The sequence below is a fragment of the Primulina eburnea genome, chromosome 15, assembly GCF_022965805.1.
Source record: "Primulina eburnea isolate SZY01 chromosome 15, ASM2296580v1, whole genome shotgun sequence".
NCBI lineage: Eukaryota > Viridiplantae > Streptophyta > Magnoliopsida > Lamiales > Gesneriaceae > Primulina > Primulina eburnea.
The window spans coordinates 33320548-33341265 of NC_133115.1; the positions used below are offsets into that span (position 1 = coordinate 33320548).

Sequence of the window (20718 nt, forward strand, 5' to 3'; positions counted from 1 at the left end):
GAGAAACTCATTTATACTACAAAATTTTAAAGTTTAAATTAAAAGTATCGAGTGTAGTAATCTTGAAATTGTGTTATGATATACACTAAACTTCCTTCTCACCTTAATTTTTGTGTTTTAAAAATTTTATTGCAAATTTACAATTTTGTCTTGCCGTTAGGTTGTGGTGGATCAAGTTTAAACTACGTTATTTTGTTAATGTCTTTTTATGCTATCATCGTGAGTTTCTAGGAATCCACTTCCTTACAATTCATAGGCCCACGTAATTATGTGTTTAAAGTCCATCCAAGTGAATCTGTACCAGAATCAAAGCCAGATTCATATGTATTCGAAAGGTTGTGTCGTTTTCAAAAAAAAAAAATTGTGTCGAAAACGAACTTTTAGTCTTCATTTGTTTTTATCCCATTTGACCTTTATTTTATTGAAAATGACGCAGAATAATCCCATTACAGATGGAGCGTCTCACTGGACAATTTGATATAATAAATGACAGATTAATAGCGTAAGATGATCTAATTGGCCGTCAAAGGCAGTCAAAGGACGTCAAACCTGAGTTTTCCAAAGTGACAAGACCACGTCTACCTATTGTGTAGGATGAATTATCGATTAAATTAACTCTATATCATCGTTGTGATATTCTTTTTCTTCAGATGAAAATCCTCATCGGGAACAATAGCTACTCCCGTAAGCTCGAAAATATACATTAGTAAATATATATATAGGTAGCACAACGAATTGAAAAATGGTGAGACGAGATAAACAAAAGCAAAAAGGGACCTTCATTCTTGTCCAACAAAACAACACCAAGTTCTACCAGTAATCCAAACAAGAACAAGTTCCGTTCTTGAAGTGATGAAACCTGGTTCTGTCTCTTACTATAATCTCTCTCATATATATTTTCGAAAAAAGCTTAGTACAAGAATGGCAATCCACACAAACCCGGAGATTCTTTATAATCCTGATAGGCACACAAGCATTGGATTCCAGAAGAGCAAACGATATAGCTAGCCTTTCGCTGTGATGCGAAAGAGCTTCTTCCCTTTCTTCATCTTCAATGTCAAACAACACGTCTCGAGTTCTTGGAAGATGACCAAATTCTTGTAACTTTTTATTCATTTCTTCGAGCTTTAAGTATATATCTTTCGCTTTTGGATGACTCTTGTCACCAATGAGGAACTCATGCATTGAACCATTCACCTCAACTATGCTACTTCCAGGAGTTTTGTCAATGCCAAGACGTTTCATCAATGATCGTAGTCGATTAACATCTTCCCACCTGTTCAAAAATGCATACATATTCGATAAAAGCACATAACTCCCACTAGTTTCGGGTTCTAATTCTAATAGTTTCCTCAATGCAATTTCACCAATATCTACATTCCCATGAACTCTAGCAGCCCCGAGCAAAGATCTCCACAAAATGGCATTAGGCTTCATAGACATGGACAAAACTATTTCCTCAGCATCCTCAACAAGCCCAGCTCGGCCCAGAAGATCCACTAGGCAACAATAGTGCTCAATCTTAGGCTCAAGTCTATATACACTTTTCATTGACTTGAAATATTTACGTCCTTCTTCCACCAATCCTACATGCGAGCAAGCATTCATTACTGATAGTATTGTTGTATCATCAGGGGCAAAACTCTCTCGTATCATTCTCCGAAACAAACCAAGTGCCTCATTCCCACGACCATGGATTGCAAGTCCTCTAATCATGGCATTGAAACAAAATGCATCCCTACATGCCAACTGTTTGAACAACTGGCAAGCTAAATCAAGACAGCCAGAATTGGCATACAAAGTAATTAGTGCCGTGCCAATAAAGTGATTGATGCTAAGATTATTTCTAATCACATAAACATGCGCCCAGGTACCTTGACTGAGAGCACCTATATCAGCACATGCAGTGATTAAAGCAACTAAAGTTACTTCATTTGGCTCCAAAAGAGACTTTTGCATGGAGCTGAACAAACTCAAAACCTCCAGAGAAAAACCAGTATTTCCATGTATATTATCAACTAAACTAAACGTATCATTACGTGCATAAGCTGATAGCATAGAGTTCCATGTCGCCAAATCGGGTTCCCAAATTCGATTGAATATATATCTAGCAAGACCTACTTTGCCACATCTGGAATAAAAATTAACCAGCGAAGCTTGAATGAATTTGTCGATAGGGGAACCAAGAAATTTTAAGACATGTACATGTAGGGATTTGCCTTCTTCAAGCCATTGATGGGACCCAAAAGCCTTGAAGAGTGAAGGGTAGGTGTAGTTATTTGGTTTGACACTGGAGTGAGTCAGAATGCGAGAATAGATAGACAACGCGATTTGAACATGATCTTCTCGAGTGAGGGAAGAAACAAGGGTGTTATAGAGAAAGATACTTGGGTTCAAGACTAGGTTGAATATGGTTAGTGTGTAGGTTACAGGAGCTAGAGAGGAAGAAAAGTAGAGAACGCGGCTGACAGGATATGTGTGGAGGATGAGGCCGGTTGTGATCATTTGAGCATGGACCTGTTTGAAAGTATCCAATGTCTTGCATCGTCGTAAGAGATGAAGGACTGGATGGTTTGATTTTGGGCTTACTGATTTCATATAATTTAGATGTACGCATGCTCATCATATATTCCTTCTCTCTTTAGCACGAGGTAGATATACAGGAAGCGATGAGTGTGGTCCCAAGTGAATCAACCTTACTTTTGCACATTCATTGAGCTGCCATCAGGCAAAACATATGAGAAACATGGATGATTTTCATCAAAAAACATTTGATATTATAAAGAATAGGGATGCAAATTCCTGCTTTCACAGTCATCCAACCAACCTTAGGGACTAAATCATAATTTCTAAGCCGAAGAAACACATACTCGATAACTACTGACTAGTCATAATGCACACATATTTGTGTGTGACTATATCAATTATTATATAATAAAGCATTAGTATTTTTAAACATCAGGATTTAACACATCATGTTATTATTAAAGTAACCCGTATTTTAGCAATTAGAAAAGATTAAGATGTTAAAATAATAAAAAATTTAATGTTTTATACTACAATAAGATCAAGGTGCATTTTAGAAACTGATTAATATGCACCAAATGGATAAAAATGTTAGATAAGTCAATACATTAATACACTAAGAACGGGGAAAGATGTTTCGATTTTAAGAAATAAATGAGTTCCATATAGACCAAAAATGATCTGGTAGGGTCCCCGTTATGTGAAGTATGGATAGATAGTACATGGTTGATAGCACAATATCTCCACAGTTAATATGAAAATCATATGAACAAAGGGGTTCATTTTTGCCACATAATTTAAACAAAACACAGCTTAAAAAATAAAAAATGGACTCAACATCCACCACAACGATCACAAAAAAGTTAAGACAGCAAGAATAAGTTCTTAAGAGAATTATTGACGATGCATTTAGCAAAAAAGTGTCTTTTTGCAGACAATGTACACAAAAGCAAGATCAAATATTTTCAAGCACCAGATGATAGCATTTTCGACCTTAAATTTTCACAAAGTTCAAGAAACTCCAAAGCAAGTTGACTAGGAAAAAATTAAAACAAATATTACAAACGATTGACTACAATATGACCGTGGAACTATATCCAGATGACATGAAAGGGAATTAAAAAAATTCTTTAAGGAATTTTATCGAACATATTGAACACGTTTCAAATGTCACTCGTGATCCGTTGAAATTTATAAATAAATACTTATAAGAAATGGTTTAGGTTACCTGGATACTACCATAAGCAAATTTCACCGCGAATGGATTAGTGAAGGAATTTGAAGTGTTCTGGTGGCGGGGGAATTTTCGGAAGCATGCCACCTTCAAATTTGTTTCTAGTTTCACTTTCAATCTCTAAAGCTTGATAAACCAAAGGACTGGACCATCAGTTTTTTAAGTTTGGGCCGTTGCGCTTGAATTCAAAGAGTCATTCATTTGTTATCACAGAGGTGACCTGAAAGTTTGGGCCATTGCGTTTCAATATCTAAAGCTCTGACGTAGGCAGGGTAAAGTGTGTCATCCCATCTTCCCCCCTCAAGATTCTCATGGCTATCCTTTGGTTAAATAATTTTGGTAAACATTTTTCGGTACCGTGTACTGGTATCGATACCGAAATTTTCAGACGGTAACGTAATGAAATTTGAAATATTTTGTGTATACAAAAATACTGAAATAATATATAAAATTAAAAATATAAACATTTTTAAATAATGAATTTAATTTTTTTAAAAAATATAAGGTATTTTTTGGTATAAAACAATATACCCCGATATGATATCAAAATCTCGGTATACCACAATATTTCAGTAGGTATACCAAAATTTTTAAAACGATATGTAATTTTCAGTATGATATGGTATGATATATCACCCCTAATTATTATAAGAACTAAAAAGTTATTTTCTATGATTCTTCATAATCAACTGACATGAGATATGAAATATTGATAAATTATTAAATAAGCATAAAGTTATTACATGTGGCTTAATTTGTAAATATTAGCAAAAAATTGAAATATAAAGTATAGTTTACCCTCAAGTGAAAATGTTTTGACAAACTAACATTTTTTTATTAATTAATCAATTAGGCATGCATGTATACTTTCACAAAAATTTAGCTAGTATATAAAGTTGTGCTAAATTGATCGTTCTTCATTATACGATCAACAAAATCTATAAATTAGATGGAAGCTGCGACACAATATGAGAGACAAGAAAACCCAATAGGGAACACAAGAAAATGCTGGAAATTCTCTGAATGTGCATATATATATATATATATATATATATATATATATATATATATATAGAGAGAGCAAGTTGTCGAGTCTACAATCTGTAATCGAATTTATTATTATTAATTTACAATCAAATATTCAGCAACATATCTCTTTTATGGTATTAGAGCATCTCTCCCATGAATTTGATATGTATGTTTTTTAGTTTTTTTCCCCCCAAATGGCTTCGCAATCCTCTAATATTATCTCCTTTTTTGCCAATTTTCCAGCCTACTGCTACAAAATTTCAATTATATTGTTATTGCAACAGCTCAGCTCCCTCTCTCTCTCTAACTCACCAAATTCAGCTTAATTTTTAATTTCTTGTAAACCTCATTTTGATGCTATCTATTTCCGGCTGGATCTACTTGGTTGTCTTGATGGAACTCTTCCATGTCTGACTCCCATGATGACTCGAGATGACAAAAGTGTTGTTGTGACGTGAAATATATATAGTCAAGATCATCTCATTCTGACGTGAAATTCTGGTCTCTTTGGGTGAATTTTTCACTCCGTTGGTGTGTGTAATTGCCACAGTGAATGTCTCTTATGTCTTGTACTCCCGACGCCAAGGATCTCCCACTTACATGGTTCATCTCAAGGGAAATGGACTATGATTACTCGTGGTGATCTTTCTGCTACTATCTTTCTCGCTTCTCTAGATTGCCAATGAGCTCGATCGCTCTTCGAAAATACTGACCCTGCTAATGAATCATGGGCTCCTGACATTAAAGATGGTTTTGCTTTCCCGACGTTGCTCACTAGGGATGTAGCGATGTCTTCTTCATGGTCAGCCTGCGACCATTTTCAATATTCTCATATAATTTCTCCAAGATAACATTTGATCTGGAGGTGTAAGAGCAGGCTTCTGCAACTCCTTAGTTGGAATACAATTGATTTTGAATCTGCTTAGAATGCTTGATCTCCTTGTCTATGCAACTTGTGGCTTAGATCCCACTTACATAAAGAGTTAATAACAGATATGCGCACTCATGATTCTGTTGTTCCATTCCAAAAGTTTGAGAAAATCATTGATCAATACGAACTGTTAGTTGTTTTAGAATGACAACCATTTACACATTTACACAAAGTGACTGCTTGAAAAACATTTGCGCTTAACAAAACTATGCTCACAACGCATAATTATATACTGTTTGAATCTAAGATCCAACTTGGCATTTGATATAAGAATGTGCATTTGCATAAATAATTTAAAATTTATATTTCAATCAACTACAAAATACAAAAATTAGAATCCATTATGCTATAGAAATGAAACTTCAAATACCAAATAATAAAAATTCATCAAGTTCGATTTAATCAAATGAATATAAGGTTGGAGTTTCAAATCCATAATAACAATGCATCTCACTTCTTTTTGGGTGCTCTTGAAATCCATTCATTGACATAATTTTACCATGTTCATAACTAATACAATGGATTTGAAATTCCCACATAATAAAGTCGTCATTGGAAATCCTTCCCCGAATCATTTTCTCAAATTCAAATGCGATCCTACAGAAAACTTCGGCTTTCTGAATGTACGAAAAATCCGAAAATCGCTAATACAAGAAATTCATCAAATATTTCTGTCACAAGATCTTGGATCAAAATGGAATCAAATAGTACTTGCATCTGAGGCAAACATATTGACAGATTTAATGAAGCATATCTTGAAAATCTGAAGCTGAAACACAATGACAAAATAACAGATTTACATAATACAAACTTGAATCAGAGAAAACCTAGAAAATTTGAAGGGGGATTAGAACTGATTATAGGCTCCAAGAAGATTAGGGTTTTAGGGTAAAATATTTTGGAAGTGCCGAAAAAGACGAGGATTAGTTGTTTTTCATGCGAGCAGCATCAGGTGAAGCAACCACATGATCTGATCTTTTCTCAAGGAAGGAGAAAGGCTTAGATCATGCTGGCAGCTTCAACTAATACTTGGCATGACAGAGACCGATAAACATAGATATGCACACTCTTCTCAATTCTTACAGCACACAGGCTACAGAAGAAAAAGAAAAGAAAAGATAGAAAACCCTTCGAAATGGGTTCTTTTTCTTCTTCTTTGATGAAGGAATTGGCTAGAGAAACTAGAAAATGGGGAAATAAATATAGGGCTGAATAGGGTTACACTTCAGAAATTTGGAGAACAAAAAAGGAAGAGATTGGTGATATTATTTAATAACATAACAGAGATCAGTACGTAGCTGTGAGCTGGTGGGGTTGGGTGGTCCATATATTGATGCAAATTGAATATTGTCACGCCACCGCCCTCTCCAACATGGAGACTGCATTTAGTGTTCCTATATTTTTATTACCCTTTAGGGTTGAGATACGTATAGTGTGGATTTGGACAAGGCAATTGTATTATACGTATTTATGTATACATGTTTCAATATTTTTTTAAAAAAAAATTGTTTTACTAATTAATTTTTTACATGAAAATTGTGATTTGATCAAATGTTCACATGCTCCGTCCTCCATTAATTTGGACAACCCCTGGAGATATATATACACACACTAGATAATAATTAGTCTGACCTGGTCAACTTGGCAAAAACCCGAGGATATAGACAAGTGAATGTGCCACACTAAATTTTTTTGATTTTATAGGCAGACACACTAGCGAGAGATCAAAAGAAGAAAATGGTTCTGGAATGAATGTAAGAGAAAATAATCATGTATTCAAATCCTACACTACAAAAGAAAAATCCATTATGATGTAACGAACAAAAATATAAATAATGTTGTACTGCTACTGCATCCAAAATTCGGAAAGCCAGAAAAAAGGTTACTACAAATTGATGCAAATCAAAACGAGTTCAAGGTTCTAATGATTAACAAGTTGTATACAGCAACAGCTGAAACTGAACCACTAAAAGGAAAAGCTAACCTTTACAATAAAAGTTCAAGGCATATACATACATACATATGCACTAGGAAGTACATGTAAGTTGCTCGTGATGACTAACATATAAAAATGGCAAAAACTTGTGTGAGACGGTCTCACAGGTCGTATTTTATGAGACAAATCTCTTATTTGGATGATCCATAAAAATGTATTACTTTTTATGCTAAGATTATTATTTTCTATTGTGAATATCGGTGATTCATGAGACCATCTCACAAGAGACCTGCTCTATAAAAATATGGTCACAAAATATAGATGATATTTAAAGAAGTTTGAAATAACAAAATATTTAGGGGTTTTTATGAATCTCACAATAGATAAAATCATTGTTATCGGAAGCCAGATATACTCCTCCTCTTGAATAATTTTGATGTAATGACAACTAACTCAAACCAAAAAATGTATTTTTTCCATTCAAATACCAGTCATGATAGGGGAAAAAAATAAATTAAAAGAATAATAGATTTATCAATACTCAACTCAAAATTTACTTAAATGGAGCACATATAATGACTAATGATTATAGTAAAACAACATTTTGAATAATATCAAATATTACAAAAACAATTAAACTATTGTCGTCACTATATTTTTAATTATATTTTCTGAATTTAAAATTCCTTGTGATAGTTAAAATTACCCAAAAAGAGAAATAAAAATACTTTTAAAGCAGTGAATAAAAATAAATATTACAAAAACAAATAAGAATTGATAGATAAAAATGTCGACAAATTTTTTAATTATAATTTAGTATATATGATTCAGGGTTTGAAAAAAATAAAAAGTTAAATTAATTAAATAACTTTATTTATTTACTGAAATATTTTGTCAATGGAAGTTTTCAACAAAAAAAAAAGTTTTCTTGAATAATTTCCATCAATCGTTTGACTTAGTTTATTTAAGGAAATTTCAATTTCAAACTTTATTAATTTAGTTAGATTAATGTAATATTAATTTAGTCATGATAGAAATAAATCTTGTAGGATATAGCGTTTGTCGTTTTACCAAAAGTTATTACTTTTTGGTAGCAGTGCTTAAATGTTAACTCAAATATTTTAAAACTGTACAATAGCTCAAGCATCACTTTCGATTGCTCTACCAATCAGAGTCAATTATTGCACCCCAAAAATTGCACTTATTTGCAATTAATGAGAATATAATCCATGACATTGACTCTGATACTAGTTGTATGACCAGATATCTGTTTCTTTACCAAAATTATAGCTGATTATAATGTTGCAACGTTAACTAAAATGTTTTAAATTCGTAAACCAACTCAAACATCATGTTTTGATTGTTCTATCTATTATGAACAATTATTAAGCCTAACAAAATCATGTATGAATGTTATTTCACATCCCACAAATCATTTCTCTAAATCAAATCTATTCTCATTAATCAAATAATTTCGTTGAACACAATTTTTATGTCTCTCTGAGCCATGTTTCAAAATAAAAAATTGTTATTTTTTAAAAAAAGTAGTTTGACTAGGTTTGTAGGTGTAATCAAGAACACTTGTAGGGTAAGCATCATAAAATAAAATGCAACAAATAATTTATTTTATTAAAACATGGTTAATCAGATTTTTTTAAACTTTCAAGCCGGTTTATGGAATTGAAAGTAAAACCAATCCAATAATTTATCTCTCTTTTACAATTAAACTAAACTTTCTTTCGGTTTGTAGAACTGAACGCTTGTCGATTTATGAAAAGATATAGTTGACGATAACATTGCAATTCAAATCTTTTGAACTCATACAACAGCTGAAACAACACGTTTCGATTGCTTTACCTACCAAAAGACAATTCTTGAACTCAACACCATTATTCATAAATGTATCAATTCTCTATTTATATGTATGCCGACTCATATAGTTTCGATCGTTTATGTTTATATTATTTCTTAAAGATGTGTTTGATCACTAAAATAATAACACGTGATGGGTTAATAGATATAATTATTATTTTATGGTTTCAGTATATAAAAAAATGAAAATTCATGAATAATATTTAAAAAAATTATATCAACATAATTTCACATATAAAAAATTAATAAGCTAAAATTTAAATTTTATTCTAAATTTTAATGTGTATACAGGCACTGCGCTCACTTATATATTTAAAGAACTAAAGATAAAAGCCATTTTAGTTTAAGTTTACTTTTAGAAAAACACGTTTTTTTTTATAATAAAAAAAACTAGAGAAAAAAAAAACTCGCTTTCTACATTTAGGATAAAATTATTTTTGCGTTCATATAACTAAACTAACACATTTTTTATTTTAAATCATATTATCGGTCACTTCACGGTCTTAATCTACTGATTTGTATTTTTTTCAAATTTTGTCAATAGTCATCGAATTTTGAAGTAACATCAGAAACGCCGACAAAATAGGCACATCACCACTCGACCTTCCCTGAAAACCTAAGTTTACCATCTTTAGCTTATGAAAGAAAATACTATACAGTCGGACATTAAGGGCTCCCAACCCCAAATCTCGAAATCTGGAGAAAGCAGTCGAGCAATCAAGGGACTTGCATTACATTTCTGAAATGTAGATTTAAGAAATATGATTATTCATATCATAGTAGATCAAACATACAATTACAGATGTGAAGATTGCATGTGATGCACATTAAAATCTTTTTGTCTAGTGAGTGACTTTCTTTATAGACTATATGGTAGAAACACATTTAAAATATTGTTAAAACCACTCGGGTGAAGCGGCATAAACGTTTTGAACCATTTGACAATACTTATATAAAAAAATAATCTAACACAAAACACATCATAATGAGAGAATGAAAATGTGAGAACCCGAATTCCTAGCAGTAGCTAGCATATTTCATAAGCTAACAATTCCAGCAGCAACTAATATTCCAGAAGCTGGTAGCTTTCCAGCAGTCAGAATTCCAGCAGATAGAATCCAACAATAGAAGAGTTCAGCAGCGCGAGATTCCAGCAGACAGAATATGCATTCCCAATTAATGGGATGCTTTCCCTTTCAACACAGTAAATTAAAGTATAAACATAGAATATAGTTTTCCATATCGACGACAGTCATACATCATACATGTAAGAATTTTAATTTATCCTCCATTAAAAATTTCAAACTGATTCCTCTTTAATTTTAAAACAATCCGAACCCGTGATCAGTAAAAGGGAAATATCCCATTTCTTGCACCTTTTGTGCATGCTTAGTTGTTTCGGATCATATGATTCACATACATATACGGTATAATTTCTACGCGGGTCGGGTTTTTTACATTCACCTTTTTATATTTTATGTAATGTTAAATACATAAAATATGAATACAAAAAACTCATTTATACGCCCAATCCCATAAATTTCTCACGCAAAGACAGAAAACCCTAAACCTATACCTATAATATGCGTGTGCGTGTGCGGACTCATACACATGCGTGCTGTGGTCCTCGAATTAGCTAGTTAGTGGGAGACAGAAAGAGGTAATTATATATCACAGCTTGCAAGACTTGTAGAGTAGAGTGGTCCTCTTACTCTTTATAATTTCAATCAACAAACTTTTTGCTGTAAAAACTAATGTATATATATATAATAGAAGAATACTTATTACACACACATATGTCGTCATATAATTACTTGTACAAATTAGTGTTTACTGTTTACGGTTAGAGCAAGAGCTCAGACACTATTTAAAGTAAGACATAGGAAGATGAAATCTAGGTGGAATAGTTCTTATTGCGAAGCCCAATCCCCCAATTGGAATCTCATCATAATTAAGCAGGCCTAAATCCACTAATTATATACCCAATAGCTAGCTAGCCCCTTGTCGTTGGAAGGATCTGAATATGGTGTACTATTATTTATTTGGGAGTTAAACCTAAGTAACCGTTAAAATAGAGAAAATTGTAATTCTAATTTAGTAAATTGATATATTTTGGATTTTAGTCTTCCGATTTATCAAAACTTTGGGTTTTGGTCTTTTTTGTTGGCGGGAAAATATTAATTAGCTCATCGAATATTATTTATTTAATATTGATAATCTTTCATGCGAGTCATGTTAGGAGAATAAAACATATGTTACACACGTTAAAATCCATCTAAATGTAAATAAAGAGAAAATTAAATTAAATAAAACCCAATATTTCAAAATGTGAGGGGAAAAGTATGTTGTTTCCCTTTGTTTTTGTTTGTGTATATTAAATATGCATTGCATATAAGTCATGTAGAAAATCATAGGTATCGATTTAGTGGTTTCGCATGAATAAAAGCCATAACCAAAAAAATTCAAGTTATTGGTTGAAAACCAAACATTAACAAGTTAAACGACTAAAATCTAAAATAAGCTAACTTACATTAATTACTAAAATTGCAATTTTATCTCAAAAATATTATTATCCTCGTATAATATATTCAAATCACGGCAGTAATAGGGAGAAAATGGATAATTATAATTAAGTTAATTACTGATGTTTTAGAGGTTAATTATAAATAAGTACAACGATTTAGAACTAAAAATGGAGCATTAATAAAAAAAATACCAATAAATCAAATGACACCAACTCCCCTGAAAAGTCTAAGATACATAAAAACTCCTTAAAATTTGTGAGTGGGTGTCATGTGAGACCATCTCACGGATACTAATATGTGAGACGGGTCAACCCTACTCATATTCATAATAAAAAGTAATACTCTTAACATAAAAAATAATACTTTTAAATGGATAGCCCAAATAAAAGATTCGTTTCACAAATACGACCCGTAAGATCGTCTCACAAAAATTTTTACCAAAATTTTTTGGCTAATACATCGTTCGTTTAAAAAATAAACAAACATCACCCATGTTATAAAAACTTAAGCATATTTACCCAAGACTTTAATGTCTGATTTAAAAAAAAAAACACATAGTCTAATACTATTGATTTTATTTATTATATTTTTTTGATTATTTTTAAGCTAGGGAATGTTAGATGCAATTATCCTAATATAATTATTGTAATATATTTAAGTTTTTTTATCCTGTACTGATTTGATTAATTGATGATTGCAGGATATCCTTCGTGGAAGTAGCCCGGCAAGTTTCCGCGCCCGATGGTGAAATGTTACTAATTTTATGGCATATATGTATAAAAATTCTTTTAACTAATATAAGAACTTGTAAATTACAATAATTAGGTAAATCATATATAACAAATTCTGTACGACTTACTCGTATAGGAAAATGTTAATATGGAAAATCGAACTGTTAACGATTGATCAAGCTTTCAGATACTATACAAATTCGAACACCCTCATGCATGTCGTCACATTTATTAATTATTTTCATTCATAATGGGAACATCGGTTTTAATTAATACGTAGGTATCAATTTTTGTAATGAGTTACAAACAAATAATTTATTTTCTCTAAATATTTTAAATAAAAAGTTTAACACAAATAACGATAACAAGGTGTCTTTGCTTTAAAAAAAAAACAATAAATAGATCTTAACAAGGTGAAAGCTATTCATGCTATGATGATATCTTCTCTTTCAAAATGGTTTTTTTATATAAAAAAAAAAAAAAATGGACCAAAAGACAAAAGGCGAAACAAAATATGTGAAAATAAATAAATAAATTGAATTAACGAATTAATGGCTCCGATTTGATGCGTGTAAGTTCCAATGATCCTACGGCCGCAATGAATCATAATCCAAACTACATGCAATACGTGACTTCACCCGCTATAAATCTCCGCTCTCAGAATTTTGAAATTAAGAAAATCGTTCGCGCTCTTATTTCTCAACGAATCCAATCAAAATCCTCCTCCTCAACAAAAATGCTTGCATTCAAGTATGATTTATTTCTAATAGCAAAATCTTAATTTTCCAATTCCAGAACATCTGATAAATCATTATTGCATCTTTTGGATGAATTTTGAGCAACAGAACTGAAGAGCAGAGCCAGCTGCAGCTCGTTCAGAGAGAAGAAATTGAAGATGAAGAAGACTTGTTTGAAGCAATCGATAAATGTATGAAGTTATTTAGATGCTGAGCTTTCGTTAATTTGTTTTAGTAATGATCGAGATTTGCAGTTTTGTACTTCGCATAGTTTTTGGTTTCATCCCGTTTGTGCTCGAATTTAATTGTTTAATGCTACGAGAAATTCATATTCTAGTTAGCTTATCCTAGTTACGTACTATTTGCTGAAGTTTTTTGTTCAGTTATGTCGTATAAATTTCATCATCTGAACATTTTAGTTTTTTTTTTCCTACATTTTTTATGATACAGGGAGTTCTCAAAGTTTTAGGAACTTAGTACGATATTTGACCCCTGATAATGGCATTAATTTGTTGGAGAAGTTACCGATTTCGCTCTGTTATTTAATTTCTTCTCATTTTTATTTGGTAAGTTTAAATCGCATGCGAAAATAATGCTTCAGGATGTCATTGTGAGATTAGTTGCTCGTCTTTGCTTTTCGCCTTAAGTTTTCATGATATCTTGAGTGTGCGAGTGCTGATTTGTTTGGAACATAAAAGTCCACTAGATCTTACAAAACTTCTGCAGGCGCACTGACAATATTGTTGGACAACGTTTTGATCCTTTTTCGGAAATTTGATTATTTAGGAGAATTTCATGAATAATTTGTTGATGCGTTTGGGAACTATTTTATGTGGTTTATCCAGTGATAGCTCATGGAATCAATGCCGGAGACGTGAAGAAACTACAGGATGCTGGAATCTACACATGCAATGGCCTGATGATGCATACTAAGAAGGTGAAGATAGAGAATCAAATGCCTTACTATCTTAGGTATACCGATTTGCAATGAATTTAAATTGTAATTCTGTTGGTTTCTAGAATTTGACTGGAATCAAAGGACTATCTGAAGCAAAAGTTGATAAGATCTGCGAAGCAGTAGAGAAAATAGTGGTTAGTGCTTTCATTATACAATTGTAGTCCAAATTTGGATACTTCTGTTGCGGATCCTGATTCTGTTATTTTCCCCTTACTTTCAGAACTTCGGTTATATCACTGGAAGTGATGCTCTGCTGAAAGTGAGATTTTTAGTTTCTTGATTTTCTTTGTGGAATAATTTCAATTATCAACTGACAAAAAATTGTTTAAGGGTTGAAAGTTAACTATTTATGACTGTGTAGAGAAAATCCGTAGTTCGCATCACAACTGGAAGCCAAGCTCTAGATGAACTGCTAGGGGGTAACTACCGAAATCTTCAAGTATTATTTTTACTTAGATTTATCTTCATTGAATTTCCGTGAAATAATTCACATTTGACCGTGCTTTGTGAAGGTGGTATAGAAACTCTGGCTATCACAGAAGCTTTTGGGGAATTCAGGTGACAATTAGGCCATTGTTCTTCCAACTTGATATAATAAAACTTCACCAACCAATGAAATCAAGCTGTTTAAATTACTTTCTTTCTAAATTGCTAAATCAATAATTTAACTCAGGTCCGGAAAAACACAACTAGCACATACTCTCTGTGTTTCCACTCAGGTGATATATTAGTGAAGTCAGTCTTGTGCCTTTCTTCCTGCTAGCTTGTAAAGAGATTTAATGCACAAATTGAAATCTGAATCTTCCCCTTCTATCAGTTTGTTCCTATATATAATTGTTGTTTTTGAATTCTCTACATGACTGGAAGTGAAATCAGTTTTGATTGTTCGATCATATAATTTTGCAGCTTCCTACAAACATGAGAGGTGGCAATGGGAAGGTTGCTTATATTGACACTGAAGGGACCTTGTATGTTTCAGATTGTTTTTCTTTTGACATTAATTTCAATATGAAACATAATTCTGTGTGGCGTTTGATTATAAAAATTACATATATTTAGTAATTCATGCTCTCCTTGCTCTTTCTTTTATATTCCCTACTGAATGAACTTTCAGCCGACCTGATCGAATATTACCTATAGCTGAAAGATTTGGGATGGATCCAGGAGCAGTACTTGACAATGTAAAGATAATGTTTTGTTCCTCAAAGTATTAGACAGTTTGTTTGAGGGATCTCATTTTCAGCTTCTGTTTATCTATTAAAGATCATATATGCTCGTGCTTACACATACGAGCATCAGTACAACCTGCTCCTTGGGCTGGCAGCAAAAATGGCTGAAGAGCCTTTCAGACTATTGGTGAGTTAAATTATGTCATTAATGTTGAATCAACTATTGTGGCGGTATGATAGGTTATTGTTCCTCAGGTTTGTTTAATTTTCTGTTTTACGTATGTAAATGAGTGACATACATTTATAGATCCATTTTTAAATATATTTTAAGGGCATATGTCCCTCCGAGTGTACAGGAAATAATATGCAGAATATCGTTCCAAACATACTGTTTGGCGTGTGTCGTAAGGAGTTTACTTTTTGGTTTTTTACTTTCAGATTGTTGATTCAGTGATAGCCCTCTTCCGAGTTGACTTCACAGGAAGAGGAGAACTTGCCGATCGTCAGGTCTAATTTAGCTGATACATTAGTTCAATTTAACATAGCTCCTGTGATAACACAAACCTCATCATTTCCAGCAAAAGTTGGCTCAAATGCTGTCAAGATTGACGAAGATTGCAGAAGAATTCAATGTGGCTGTGTACATGACCAATCAGGGTAAACTTTTAAGCATGATTAGACTCTCCCAGGAACATCAGACAAGAGTTTTAAGTCGTTATGCTGATTTGTTAAATTGGTGAATGCAGTGATAGCTGATCCTGGGGGAGGAGTTTTCATATCAGATCCAAAGAAGCCAGCAGGAGGACATGTTCTAGCACATGCTGCCACCATAAGACTAATGTTCAGGAAGGGCAAAGGAGAACAACGTGTCTGCAAGGTGTTTGATGCCCCAAATCTTCCTGAAGCTGAAGCTATATCCTTCCAAACTTTTCGTGTTTAGAATTTCGTCATTTCTATTTTTTCATTTAAACTTTTTAAGTTTTTAACTAAAGCGAGGGAGCGTGTGTGTGCGCGCAGCTGATTTGCAAATTACATGTTACACAAGAATATATTGAATTAGAAATCGTCAATGTTAATTTCTATTTTTCTTGACGGAAACAAGTTTTCCAGATAACTGCTGGTGGGATAGCGGATGCAAAGGATTGAATTAGCTAAAAGAGAGGTTCTAATTAATTCGGTGCCATCTTCTTTGTTTATCAGTCTTTGAATACACAGTCGTACACCACACAAATTAGCTTGTGTGATTGCTCAAATAAATCTTGTGGTGACACGCACTTTTATTTCATATATCAATTCCCACTATCAACGAAAGAAACCAAAGGCAAGGCCTTTTATTATTCGAATGAGCCATAGAGGGAAAACATAACAGAGATCGATCATAATGCATCGCATCATATATGGAATCCTGAATGCTCCAAATAGAAGGGCCTTATTATATTAATGTTTCAATGCCAATTAAATGGCTGAATTTCGGTATGCCACTAAAGAAACAGAACAGTACGAAACATTCTTTAAAGCCAGGGCCCGTAAATGTAAATAGGCAGGGCCTTGACATAAGATGCAACATCCACATTAGTTCAGTAGTGCTGAGACCAGTTAGTATCGCTTCCAACTCTAGGAATTCCAGTTTTATCTTTCCGAGACTCCGCATCAACTTTAAAGGTTATGCCACACACTTCCCCCGAACTGTCAACTCTTGGAACCGCCTTCAATTCATTAATCGGATGCTCGAAACTCCTAAGACCACCAGAGGATGTGAAAAAGCAACCTGAAGATCAGACAAAACTTATTAGATTTTTAATCATACAAATGGAGCAAAAACAGCATGGGAGGGGCAGAGAAAGGTTGCGCCCAAAAAACTTTGATATCGATTACTCCTGTCTTCAAAATTTTAAGTGCATAAAAACATAAAAGCAAGTGATATATGGATCCAACCTCCACAACTAATAACCGTGTGATATACAGATCAAACACACCACCCAAACAAAAGGAAAGTACACATCCTTGAACTTAAAAAAACACAGTACCTTTGGGAAATGGAGCAAAAGATTTGCCACAACCTTGTTTCCCAACTTCTCCATCATTAGAAAGAACAAGATGACCTTCAGCATCAGTTCCCCAGAAAAAGGGTATGCTCCCATCAGCATCCTGCGTCATAATAATCAATCTCAACATGAATGAAACAAACATGTGATTGCGTATTCGTCCATACTTCAGACGTGGAAACATAACTTCTGAAACACCAGGTGTAGAACTCAATTTCAAACATTCGATAGGCGGCTGTCATTGAGACAGATATGAACCATATACTAACAATAGCTCTCCCTCTTAACCGTAAAAATATGTGTATAACATAACATGCCAAACAAAATAAATCAAACTTAATCAAGATTAGACTACTCACGGAAGCAATGAATGCAGTTTTTGAAGCACTGTCAAACAGAATGAATGCAAATTTCCCTTTAATATCTCTCACGACTTGATCTGCAGGATAAGGACCTCTATCCCTCAAACTCCTGTAAGCCTCAATCACGATAATCACTTCATTTGCAGTCTTGTTTAACCCGTACTGCTGCTTGAGATGCGCAACATTCTCAATGTGGCCTTCAAACAAGCAGAATATGTTGTCGACAACTGCAAACAATCTGAAGAAGAAAAAGAAGACAAAATCAATTAGGAAATTTTGGTTCTTTATGAATAACAGGATCCCATCAATAAAGCCACTATCAATTGCTTTGAAGACTATGGGGATGTGTATTATGAGTAGGGGTGGGCAACGGTCGATTTGGTCCGATCTTACTCTACAACGGTTCGATTTTTCGGTTTTCGATTTTGAATATCTCTAGTCCAAAACCAAATCATTTTATTACGGTTCGGTTCGGTTCGGTTTATATGACCGGTTATACACGGTTAGCTAAACTTTGTTAAAAATTAAAATTATACGTCACTTTATGCTTTTAAAATCTAAATCATAGTATCTGTCAAACATTTAATTTGTGAGACTTAATCTATATATATATATATATATATATATATATATATATATACATACTATATATATAAACTGTGTTGTGTACATATATGTCATACGAATATAATAACAATATATAACTAATTAACCAAGCAAACACGGAAAATACATGAATCCAATGGAATATTCAGAAATAGGAATGTTAATAAGGTGTCAACAAGCTTGAATGGAACACCCATCATCTTACGAAAAAATTAAAGAAATATATACAGAAAAGAACAGAAAACGTCGACTGGTGAGTGGTGAGAAAGAAGAGAAAACGATCGGATTGAAAATTGAGGAATAATGATACTAAGTACCTAACTACTAATAGGCACGTTATACATAAAAAGTCTTATATTTAACAATAATATGACCCATTATACATAAAAACCATATATTTAACAATAATATGACTGTTCGGTATTAAAACCGAAAACCGAATAGAAAAACCGAATTTCATAAATTTTACAACCATAACCGACTGAAAAATTGATAAAACCAAATCATTAAAACCGAATTATTCGGTTTGATCGGTTTTTTTAGTTTTTCGGGTTTTATGCCCACCCCTAGTTATGAGCGATAAAATAATAGATAGATACAACCAAAGTAATTTATGTAGTGTGATTTCTCTTTTTCCATAAAACACCCACACAAGCGAAAAACAAAAACGACAAAGTCAAGACACAGAAGATGGGGTTCAATAAAATTAAGAACAGTCCGCATAAAAAGATAAAAACGAAGCAGAAATCTTATCAGATAATCAAAACAGAGCAAATGTGGTTCAAGGGATATTAAACAATGATAAACATGACCATGTTACAACTAAAATTCGACACGCATCCAGTTAGTCAGATTCAAGAAGCAAAAATATGTATCTTTACAGGAAGTCCTACTACCCCACACTAAAGATTAAATCTAATGCGACCTGCAAATAAAATGCTCAAAAACAGACACATAAAGCACAAAAACCAACCAATTAACGACACCAAGAGCAGATCAGACTAAATCCATCTAGAGTAAAGACCGAAATACTAATCATTCAATAAAGAAACAAAACAAATCAGTGCTAGAGAAATATGATTGAGTGGACAAACCTTGGAAGAATAGGGTTCTGTTTATCAGAAGAATACGCCATAAAACCAGAAGAATCGATGTTGATTACGACGGATGCAGGGTGTACGGACGAGAAATGGGTCGCCAAGAATCCATTCTTCAGAGCGCAAACAGATTGAGTTTCAGAATTTTGGACCAAAGCTTCTGGGCTTTTCGCCACCGATTTGTCGAAAACTGCCAACATTTTTTGGTGTGGACTGCAAAGATCAAGTTGGAATGTGCGTGAGATTCAGTTGAGCGAATGAATGAATTTCTCGACTTTCCTTCTTCAATTTTAGTTGATGAAAATGAGAAGCGAAACGAAAGTCTCTGACGATGCTTAAATAATAATATTCTTGAGGATGTAGTAAAGTTAGTTGACGATCATGCCCTCACATTTGAAGTTTCCACATGAATAATTAATTGAAATAGATTCTTTTATTTTTTTTACTTACATTTTTTCCTTTCGAATATTTTAAAAGATGAATCTTCTATTTGATTATCATCAAAAAATATTATTTTTTATATCTAAGAGTAATATTTTTTATTGTGAATATCGATAAAGTTTACATAGTCTCATAGATAAAGATTCATGAGACCAGTCTCATAAAAAACCTACTCTTTCCGATAAGTAAAATAATTTGAAACGATAGCGTAATTTCAGATATAAATATTATAAATATTTTCATTTATACAATTATACAGAACAATTTTATTAAAATTATTTTTTACTCAATCTGACTTATAAAAATATTATTTTTATATTAAAAATATACACTATATACTTTATAATTATTTAATAAAAATTTACGATGTTTATAAATATTTTAAATAATTATTAAATTAAAAAAATATAGAATTTTTGTTATCTTCTTCCCCAGACAAAAAGCTTGTGTCGAGTCACTGCCAACGCACCGAATTTATGAGGTGCAACACAATCGAGGGATGGTGGTATTTTTGTAATT

At 32.8% G+C, this 20718-nt stretch overlaps 3 protein-coding genes across 5 annotated transcripts; 1 reads left to right on the forward strand and 2 right to left on the reverse strand.

Moving 5' to 3' along the window:
- Positions 1-756: 756 nt before the first annotated feature.
- Positions 757-4059, reverse strand: LOC140814803 (pentatricopeptide repeat-containing protein At5g43790). 2 transcript variants are annotated; one of them, XM_073173900.1, is made up of 3 exons: positions 3981-4059; positions 3755-3903; positions 757-2718 (listed from the first exon to the last, which is right to left on the reverse strand). In XM_073173900.1, exon 3 carries the CDS (start codon positions 2596-2598, stop codon positions 811-813), a length of 1788 nt encoding a protein of 595 aa, XP_073030001.1. In that variant the 5' UTR covers positions 2599-2718; positions 3755-3903; positions 3981-4059; the 3' UTR covers positions 757-810. The 2 variants fall into 2 exon arrangements, with proteins under 2 accessions (XP_073030001.1, XP_073030002.1); XM_073173901.1 differs by having other exon boundaries at positions 757-1769; positions 1875-2718; positions 3755-4053.
- Positions 4060-13454: 9395 nt separating this feature from the next.
- Positions 13455-16730, forward strand: LOC140814440 (meiotic recombination protein DMC1 homolog). 2 transcript variants are annotated; one of them, XM_073173424.1, is made up of 14 exons: positions 13455-13534; positions 13630-13712; positions 14367-14458; positions 14542-14613; positions 14700-14738; positions 14841-14898; positions 14992-15037; positions 15153-15198; positions 15386-15447; positions 15594-15660; positions 15743-15835; positions 16087-16155; positions 16227-16305; positions 16395-16729. In XM_073173424.1, the coding sequence occupies exons 1-14, from the start codon at positions 13521-13523 to the stop codon at positions 16586-16588; spliced, it is 1014 nt and encodes a 337-aa protein (XP_073029525.1). In that variant the 5' UTR covers positions 13455-13520; the 3' UTR covers positions 16589-16729. The 2 variants fall into 2 exon arrangements, with proteins under 2 accessions (XP_073029525.1, XP_073029526.1); XM_073173425.1 differs by lacking the exons at positions 14700-14738; positions 14841-14898; positions 14992-15037; positions 15153-15198 and having other exon boundaries at positions 16395-16730.
- Positions 16731-17058: 328 nt separating this feature from the next.
- On the reverse strand, positions 17059-20075 carry LOC140814441 (stem-specific protein TSJT1-like). Its single transcript, XM_073173427.1, has 4 exons — positions 19756-20075; positions 18053-18293; positions 17676-17796; positions 17059-17416 (listed from the first exon to the last, which is right to left on the reverse strand). Exons 1-4 carry the CDS (start codon positions 19956-19958, stop codon positions 17226-17228), a joined length of 756 nt encoding a protein of 251 aa, XP_073029528.1. The 5' UTR covers positions 19959-20075; the 3' UTR covers positions 17059-17225.
- Positions 20076-20718: the final 643 nt, after the last annotated feature.

Excerpts from the sequence above, each read along its gene's own strand:
- LOC140814803 (XM_073173900.1), bottom strand. The coding sequence starts at position 2,598 with ATGAAATCAGTAAGCCCAAAATCAAACCATCCAGTCCTTCATCTCTTA.
- LOC140814440 (XM_073173424.1), top strand. Across the intron at positions 16,156-16,226 it reads GAGAACTTGCCGATCGTCAG|CAAAAGTTGGCTCAAATGCT; the intron begins GTCTAATTTAGC and ends CATCATTTCCAG. Across the intron at positions 16,306-16,394 it reads TGTGTACATGACCAATCAGG|TGATAGCTGATCCTGGGGGA; the intron begins GTAAACTTTTAA and ends TGGTGAATGCAG.
- LOC140814441 (XM_073173427.1), bottom strand. The coding sequence starts at position 19,958 with ATGTTGGCAGTTTTCGACAAATCGGTGGCGAAAAGCCCAGAAGCTTTG. Across the intron at positions 17,797-18,052 it reads AAACTGCATTCATTGCTTCC|GATGCTGATGGGAGCATACC; the intron begins GTGAGTAGTCTA and ends ATTATGACGCAG. Across the intron at positions 17,417-17,675 it reads TTTTGCTCCATTTCCCAAAG|GTTGCTTTTTCACATCCTCT; the intron begins GTACTGTGTTTT and ends TCTGATCTTCAG.